At 45.6% G+C, this 9009-nt stretch overlaps 1 protein-coding gene across 4 annotated transcripts in view; it reads left to right on the forward strand.

Moving 5' to 3' along the window:
• The window catches only part of TRABD2A (TraB domain containing 2A), a 77643-nt gene extending 70143 nt beyond the window's left edge, over nucleotides 1-7500 (forward strand). For 2 of the 4 annotated variants that reach the window (XM_054185822.1, XM_054185824.1), the window contains 2 exons: nucleotides 2810-3067; nucleotides 6702-7500. In XM_054185822.1, the coding sequence (XP_054041797.1) occupies nucleotides 2810-3067; nucleotides 6702-6882 (439 nt within the window). In that variant the 3' untranslated portion in view covers nucleotides 6883-7500. The remainder of the gene's footprint in view (nucleotides 1-2809; nucleotides 3068-6701) is intronic. The other 2 variants (XM_054185823.1, XM_054185825.1) reach the window with 2 other exon arrangements.
• The last annotated feature ends 1509 nt before the right edge of the window (nucleotides 7501-9009 follow it).

The following is a 9009-nucleotide window of genomic DNA, read 5'->3' on the forward strand; positions in this document are numbered from 1 at the left end:
AGAGTATTCATGCTTCATTCATCGGATCTGGATGCTGTCTCATACCACATCGGCTTCTAGGCTTCTCCTTCCTCCCTTTTAAGTGATTGACTGCCCTGCCTTTTAACACTCTCCGTCTCTTACCCTGCTATTTTTGATTCTTGATTCTTTCCGATTACTCTCTCTCAGACTGGAATCTGACTGCCCAGAGTCCACTCAGTCTTTTTGCAAGCTGTCCCCATGACTGCTTGCTTGCTTCTGCATTTTTAAGCCAAGGTACTTGGTGTTCTGGTTGATCTTGCAGCTGTCCTTTGGGATATACCCTTACTGCCTCTTCTTCTCTCTCACTGGGTGCCTTTATCCATCTCCATGGTTTCAGTAACTACAGAATGCCAAATAACCTCCTCCTCCACACTCTGCCGAGAATTACATGTGCTCTTGACTCACCTCTTCCTGGACTTCTTGCCACCAGTTTAGGGTCTGCAATCCTTGTCTCCCCGTTCTTCAGACTCTTGCCAAACATGTGCTCTTGTGTCTGTCAGATGTCTCCACTCTTCCTTTTAGACACTGCTAAAAGACCACAGTGGAAAAAGGTTTGATCACAGTGACGGTACTGTTTCCCTTTTATCCTCTATGCCAGGCATGCTGTCCCTCACTGCTTACATCTCTGTTCTTTCTCCCCCACATTTCTGATAGGAAGCTGTCAAGCAGGACAACCACCTTTTCTGCAAGGGGCACAGTGCAGAGTCTTGGTCTGTGCTAGGGGCTCCACAGGTGGAGTGCAAAATAATAATAGATGTTTTTCTCATACTCTGGTTGCTTCACCTTTCTCTTAGCACTACTTTTGCTGCCTTTTTCAGACCATGAGATTCAAACTCTGGCAGTCATGGTTTTGTTATGATTCTTGACATGGATATACATCATTAACTCTACATGCACTGAAGCCAACTGAGCCAAGACTCATCCCTATGAGTACGTGAATGCAATCGCTGTTGCCATCAATAGGCTGATAGTCTGACATGGAGAATCCCACTGTGCTTAAGGCCAAGACATAATGATTCTGTAAGATTTAAGTCATGCTAGACAATCCAGTGTATCAGTGTTTACAGGGATAATCAACCTGCCTGATATTTTTGTGGAGTTCACCCCCCTACCTCCCCGAACATTCTTAGCTTAGGTATTCCTAAAACCAGACATAGCAGCTTCTTAAAGGTTAAAGAAAGAGAGGTTAATATGTAGTTGAGAATAAACAAAACTTGATACCACCCTGTAAAGATGTAGCTGTAAGGAAATCAAGGACAGACAACTGTGCAAAGGAGGGCTAGATCTTCACCCATCAGGAAGGTAGGTATCAATGATACTCAGGGTAGCTGGGCACACAGTTCTCTGCTCACATCATGGGAGCTCATTGTCCAACCAGTGACTCTTATGCCTTTGAAAGCCCTAAGTTTGGCATTGGTTGCATTTCAGACCTTTCATTAGGACTGCTGGACAGAACATCTTTCCTGGAGTCTTGATTTTAAAGCTAAGTTGAAGAAGCTAAAGAAGATGGCACTCTAGCGTTTTCTTAGAGAAAAGGTGTTAACATTTCTGGATGACTTGGAAACAGATTTAAAAATATGAAATGAGTTTTAAGAAAAATGTGAGTTCTGAAGGAGAAGAACATTTGAGGTGAGGGAAAGATCTGTGGCATGAGTATGTGAGAGTCCTGGGGGCTGGATGGAGGGTTTCACTTGATTGCTATCCTGGGCTTGTCCTGAAAGCAAATACTAGGGCATTCTGTCTCAATAAACCCAGTCCAGCCCACGTAAATGTGGAACCGTATCCAGCTACTGTCCTAGACAGCAGTGCTGCACACAGTCCAGTCAGTACCTGTTAGCTTCTAGCCAGGAGGCAAGAGGACTACTTCTTGGTGTCACCAAAGCAAGGAAGGCAAAAGCGTTCTCCAACCACGCAGTAGCACAAAGGACGACTTATAAATAGTGCCACAAGTTCAATCAAGCTCCTACTGTCTTGTTTGGGGATTTAACTGTTGTTCCTGATTTTAGAATGCATATGTATATTGTAAAATATTCATCACATAATCACAGCTGTAATTAAGGTGCTTCCTGACTCCTCCCTTAGCTGCTGTGCTGTGAGAGGGAACTGGCCTTGGGGAAGAAGGACGTGCTTTTGCATTTGTGGTGCCCTTTCTTGTGGTTGATCAGTCAGTCCCTGGAAGAATTACCTGCAGGAAGTGTTGCAAAGGAGGTTGTGTATATGAGTGTCTGTTCTGAGCCTGCAGGTATAAAAATAAATGGCTGGCCGTACAGGATGGAGGTCATCCTGGCTGTGTCTGTAGCAATGCTGAGCTCCATCTCTCCAGTGAGAGCTGTTGATCTAGAACTGGCTCCTTCAGCTAGTGTGGCTTAGTCGTCTTGTCCCTGCCCTTTCTCCCTGCCCCCCAAGTTAATTGGATCTGGGCAGAAATTGCTGAATAATCTGGTCTGTGTTGTGTAGTACGTCAGACTAGAGGAGTGTGGTTTGACCTCCTCTGAGAGTGATTCCTTTTTAATCTCTTTCTAGATACACAATGTTATTCCCAAGAGCCAAACTGCATTCTTTCCTGAGTTACAGATTACCTCTTTTCCAAAGCTTTTTTCATTAAAGAGAACTATTTTGATCAGAATATTGACTTAAGGAAGAGGGGGCAGGAATACAAGGCAGAGAAATAAGCAGTCAGCCAATACATCAGGGAGAAACACCTGTTTTATATCTCTTTTGATCATATCTCTACCAGGATTCTGCCTCAAAGCCTTTTCAAATATTATGTGTTCCCTCCTTCTTCCAGCAGAAAACACCCCAAAACCTTGTTAGCCTTTTCATCATCATCAGTGCCACACAGCCCTTATATCATGTCCCAAGAGCTCCCACTGCCATTGCACCCCCGGAAGGAGGAGGAGGAAGAACTCCTGCCACACCTGCTGCTCCCTGACAGCATTGACATCCTGGAGAAGGTAGACAGGAAGTACAAAAAGAAGAAGAAGCAGCAGCAGAAGAAGCAAAGACTGCGACAGTTTAATGACCTCTGGGTTCGCCTTGAAGAAAGGTAGCTAATGGCTGGGGCGGGAGGAGGGTTTGTCATGCAAACTGGACTTTAATTTAGGCTGATTAATCCAGTATGCCAAACTTCTGCAGGGTCTAGGCACATGCTGAGGGTAGGATCTGACCTTCTCCCTCACTGTAATTCTTCATGAAACATTTACTCAAGGCAGTTTGTGCTTTTAGTGACAAAATAGCTTCTTCTATGTGGTTAGGTTTGTGGAAAATTAGGCATAATACAAGTGGAAGCCTTGTCTAGACCATTTTGCATTTGGGCTTGAGGGACTGTGAGCACATGGTAGTCCTCTTTATCACAGAGGATCTTTATCACAGAAGACTGGGTCCACTGGTAGATGGTACAGGTCAAAGCCTTGGACCTTTATCCAAGAGCTGCTGCATATTTGGAAACTGTCGTATCTGGCATATGTGCTCGTTGCATTGGGACAATATTTATGCAGCATTTCCAGTCTCTGTATTCTTCACAGTCTTAAAAAGCCTGTGAGCCCTATGGCATTACTGAAAATCTGGAAGAGATGACAATCTCTTGTTAATATAGTTAATGGAGTTAATGGAGTTAATATAGAAAATGGAGTGTGTTGTGGGGCGAAGGTTCACGGATACTCCCTAAGTTTTCATCCAGCAGAGCTTACTCACCTACAAGAACTACAGCAGCCTGCAAAAAAAACCCCAGCTTCTCCCTCACTAGCTATATTTAGGCCTGTGGCTGAATGTATACCTTAATATTTCCCTTCCGTCAGCTAACACACAGACCTGAATCTGCCCTCTTCTGTTATTTGTGTCTCTGTTCGTATCTCTGCCATACTTGAGTGGAAGGCATTTTATTTTTGTGGTACTGTAATAACCAGACAGGTCAGGATGATGGAGAAAAACCTGCAGTTCTTGAAGCAAAGCCTCTACATTCTTTTCTTTCCTCTGAAGAATATTTTTTCCTTCTTCTCAAGATAGTGAGTATATCAGGGTTCTCTATGCATCTCCTATCATGTCCTTGGGTGCCAGCTGTACCACTGTTTTCAGTGGTACAGCTTTGCTCAGGGTGTCTGCAAGCGGGTGCAGCAGCTATTGTTCTGTTCCAGGCATTCAGCCTCTGCTAGACTTTTTAGACCAGACTCCCTTTTTCTCTCTGAGTAGTTTTGTGCCCTCTCTGTGTTCCTTCTTCCAACCTAAGTGTGAGTAGTTTAGAGAGAAAGGGAGAGAAATGCACATGGAGGTTTGCATGCCCACTGACATAACACCTATACACAGTCCAAAATTCACTAGTAAAACAAATCCGTGTATTGATCACATTTGATTTTGTCTTTTAGTGTATCATTTACTTTCTATTAGCATAGTTGATACCAGCTGTTTGTGAATGGAGCTTCTGTTGACAGTCTGTTTAGTTGAAATGCTAAGGAACGTTTTGGAATCCTTATGATCTCAAGCTCCCACCCTGCCTGCACGCTGACATGCTCAGTTTTTCACATGCAGTAGTTCCCATGAAGCTCAGGGAAGTCACTGGGTGCCCTGGTGTGAGAAACGCATGCACTTGCAGCATCAATGCCTTCAGAAAAGGGAAGATGGGAGGATGTGCTACTGTGACTAAATTGGAGGTACATTAGGGCTACATACTGGATTGCAAGTACTGCAAGACAATAGTGAGGTAAAAGCAAAGCTAATGATCACAGTTTAGGAAACTACTGCATAAATATGGAAGCAGCAAATGCCTCCTTTCCTTTTCTTCTTCTGTAATGTTTCCTTTCTTCCCCTACTAATTAAGTTATCCTTTGAGCTAGAAACTCACCCAGATACTAGGTGACAAATTCTTTTTAGCGATGGGTCCTTATTAGCAGAAAGCTTGAATGTCTGGAGATGGAGCTGTTGCATGACAGTACTGGGAAAGACGAGTGATGCCTCTTGCTGCCTGGGAGATTGCTGTGCCCTTGGTGCAGAGGGAAAGCCGCGAGTGTCAGAGTGGCAGCTGCCATTCACCCACAGCCCGTACTCCGTGTTTCGTCTTTGTAAAGCAGGGGGCATCACCGCCCTCGCTGCCCCGGCGCACGCGTGGGCGAGCGCTCCGTGCCTCTGCGGGCTGCCAGGGCAGGCGTAGCCTGAGCTGACAGCCCCACCTGGCGGCACAGCCGCGATGTGTCCCCGCGGAAATTCAGCCCCTCTGGGCTCAAGCTCAGCCCTGTGCAGGGCACGCCTCACTGGGAGTCTCGGCCCTGGCCCTTGCATTCCCCGGGGTGCCCAGGCACAAGTAAAGCTGTCAGGTTTCTTAGGCCTGGGCCATTCACAGCTTTCCTCCCGTGAGCCTGGAAATGTGGAAGGCGCAGCTCCAGTGATTATTTTAGTAGAGTCTTGTAGTGAGCTTGGCAGAACTGGTTTGGTTCTTGCTCCTGTATGCATCAGCTGTCAGATATATTTCTTCGATGTAGTGCCAGCTGACTTCTCTCCAGTTGCAGTTCAAACCTTCTGTGGGATCTTTTGAGTATGGAAGGTTAAGTGTCTTTAAAAGGGATACTAATTGCCTTCAGTTTCCCAAAGCGTTTTTGCTTAATGCAGCTGGCCAAAATAAGGCCAGAGTCGCGCACAGCAGCTGGGGGGTGGGTGCAGGAGCAATTAGTCTGCTTTTGTATCTGGCAGGTAGACTTGCTTTTAATTTTGTCCCATTTGTCTTCTGGTTCCACACAGCACCATGAGGCCCTGGAGTGTATGTCAGCCTTACAGCTGTGGGGTCAAGCATGGCTTTCAATTCACTACACCTGTGTAGTATCTGACCTTTCTGACTCTCAACCTGCAGTGGTGTGGGAGCTCCCTGAAATCAAGACAATTGGTGTTAGCAGCCTAGAGCATACAAATTTCTTTCCTCCATCACATGTTGCCATAATGGGAGTTCAGAATCATGTAGGCTCTGACTCAGTTCTTGTCCATCACCAGCTGAGTCCTCGCTACCACTTGGGAGATGCTCTGGGATGTGGTGATCTTTTCTCAGTGACTCTAGGATGCATTTCTGGAAGTGGCTCTTCCTCTTCTTAACGCATGTCATGTAAATCCTTTGTAATTCCTGACCTGTGGAAGGGAAGATGCAGTATAGGAACAAGTTCGGTCCATGCTAAGATGCACGTACAGAAAGAAGCATGGCAGAGGAAGACGGATTCAGCTGAAAACAGGTGCCTCACTCCTTGCTGTGCTCAGCAAGTGTTGCTACAGTGACACTCCTCTGCAACAAACCTTGTTTTGTTCTTCTTACGTATTTTCTGCTTAGCTGAAAGGTGCTAGGAATATGGTTGTCTTACCCACTTGGCTGGGTAGACCTGAGTACAGGGCAGGTGTTTCGGTGCTGTCTCCACCCTCCTCAGTCTCTTCCCTGTTACCCCTAAAGACTGCTTTGCAGTTCTGCTGGGCAGTGCCCATGTCCATGTGGGCTGGCGTGGGAGCTGCCCACACCTGTAAGGAAGGCACAAGGCAGTGCTCTGCCATTAGAAGACACAGTACAAATTGGTGAGCTTTCAACCAGTATGAGAGACCATTCCCAGAAGCCCAGAAGACTGAGAGTGAGGCACAGAGGCTGACCACCTCCTGCTCTGTAGGTATCAGGCATTTCTGGGCTGGGTCTGGACTGATGTTCTTCTCTTGCCTTGCAGTGCTACTGACCCTCCTCCCCGGATCCGCATCATTAACGGCTACATCACGGTCGAACCCCAGCCCCGGGGCCACGGACGGTCTAGTCATGCTCACACAGACACCGGCAGCGCTCACCAGCTTTCCCATTCTCTCTTCCTCCTGCTACTGACTTTGACTTTGCAGACAACGAGGCTGCATTGAAACACAGGGGAGCCAAGGTGCAGGGCTCTTGCCTTAAAAAGCAAGAAAGAAACTTACGTGAAAAAACATAAACAGAAGACTCTGAGCGGCACACCTGTTCTTTGGGGTGTTCTTAAATTGCCTCCTTTTCCTGAATCTGGATCATTAACACTATTAACTGGTTTGACCTGCCCAATACAGGAGAAGATATTTTAATGAAAGTGTTATTTATCCTTCTCTTGCAGAAGAATGATTTCATGTTATCCCATAATGATTTGGGGAGATTATAATATTGCTATAACATAGCTGTTGTTTAGCTTTATGAGCCCAACTAAATTACATTTTTTTCACCTTCAGTGCCTTGTAAGAAGATTTACACACCACTAACTTGTTTATTACAACGGAATATTTTGGTCATATGAGCACAGCTGGGAAAGAGAGGTGGGTATTTTATGTCTCTACTGGTGATGCTTTTAATTCTTGCTTGTTAGGGCTCCAGATTACGTATAAAGGTTCATGACAACACCTTCTACAATAGAATAAAGCAGTAAAAACTTGTGAACAGAATGTTTCTGATGTCTGTTTGGTGCTATTGTAAGATGAGTACATCTGAACCTCCAACAGCCAGACAAGTCTCGTAAGCACAAATTAATGTACATTTAAGGGAAAAAAAATTGCCTGGGGAGCTTCACAATCATAGTGTTGGATGTTTCTGAAATAAGAAGTAAGAGGTAAATCATGAATATATTGTTATTTTATAGCTGGATTCACTTCCAGGGAGGAAGGGCTTTCTTTTCCTTTTCTGCACAGTTAAACTTCATTCTAGGAAATCCTTGCATGTTTTCTACCAATTTCAATGGAAACTCTTAGACTTTCCAAATTGTTTGAAGTCTTTCGCTGTCTACTTAAAACGGACATGCTGTTGACTGTTGGATGTAGGAGTCTTGAAGTGGTGATGTATGGTTTTCTGTGTTTGTACAGGACATCCTCTTGTGATCACACTGACTCATTGTGTGAGCAATATATTCCTCCCTCCTCTTAGGAGGGTTTCACTGCCTGGGAAGGTCTCACAAGATTCATGCATGGGAGGGCTTGGACCCAATGTGCTAAGCCTGGTACCCTGGAAACACAGCAGACACCCATGCTGTCTCACCCCGAAAGACAACAAATCCTCAGGTTTCCCTTCCTATGCATGTACGCGTGCTTCACCACTTTTTTCATTGCCAACAGAAAATACCTCTTTTTTTGATCCTCATCCTTCTACTGCACATTGGGAGAGGAGAGGAGCAAACAGTTCCAGCTTTCCTAACAGGCTTTTCATGTCGTGATCTCAAATTTTAGTCCTCCTTCAGAAGGACTAAACATGAATAAAGCCTTAGTTTGCTGAGGAAAACAGAAAAAGGAGAGACTAAATATTGCAGTTTGCAGCAGGACTGTGGGGAATTAAATGTATCTGAGCTGGGATAGAAGATGGTACCATCTCATTGTATATTCTTTCTCACGGGGAATTCTAAAAGACCTCAAGGTCCCAGATGCATTCTGGCTTCCCTGGCTTCACACAGCAGCCAGGTTGGTGATGTGCTCTGCCCTGTCTCCCTATGTGGTTGATCTTTCACTAGTGTAAACGGCTGACCTGGTGGGTCCAGAACTATTTTCCTTGGCCTGAATGTAACCTCAGGGGAGCAGATCAGATGGGGGATAGCTTAATTACAAAGAGACACTGCAGGCCTGACAAACTGAGCACATACTTGTGTGTCTACCAGCGCAGCTGAGGAGACGTGTTCTGCCACTTGCTAGCCTATGTGTTGGTATTGCTTGTCCTCCCCCTGTCCTCTGTCCCTCAGAAAAGCATGATGAGGTGTGGCACAGGTCCAAAAGGCACTGGAAGCACTGGGAGAAGGGACTGAGCCAGAGCTTCCATTTCTTTTCTCCATTACAAGACAAAGGCTGCTGTGTAAAATAGCCCCAGGGCTGACTTTCTGTTTTGTTCCCTCCTCCATGGTTGCTCCTGAGCTTTGCCTCTGTGAGGGGTGTTGAGTCAGTGGAGCAGCCACCAGCATTTTTCTTAGGTTGGCAATGAGGGAAGAGTAATTACAAAACACTCAGGAATAACTCAGAACACTCAAGAGACCTGAAGTAGCACTATGG

Source organism: Rissa tridactyla, chromosome Z, assembly GCF_028500815.1.
Source record: "Rissa tridactyla isolate bRisTri1 chromosome Z, bRisTri1.patW.cur.20221130, whole genome shotgun sequence".
Lineage (NCBI taxonomy): Eukaryota > Metazoa > Chordata > Aves > Charadriiformes > Laridae > Rissa > Rissa tridactyla.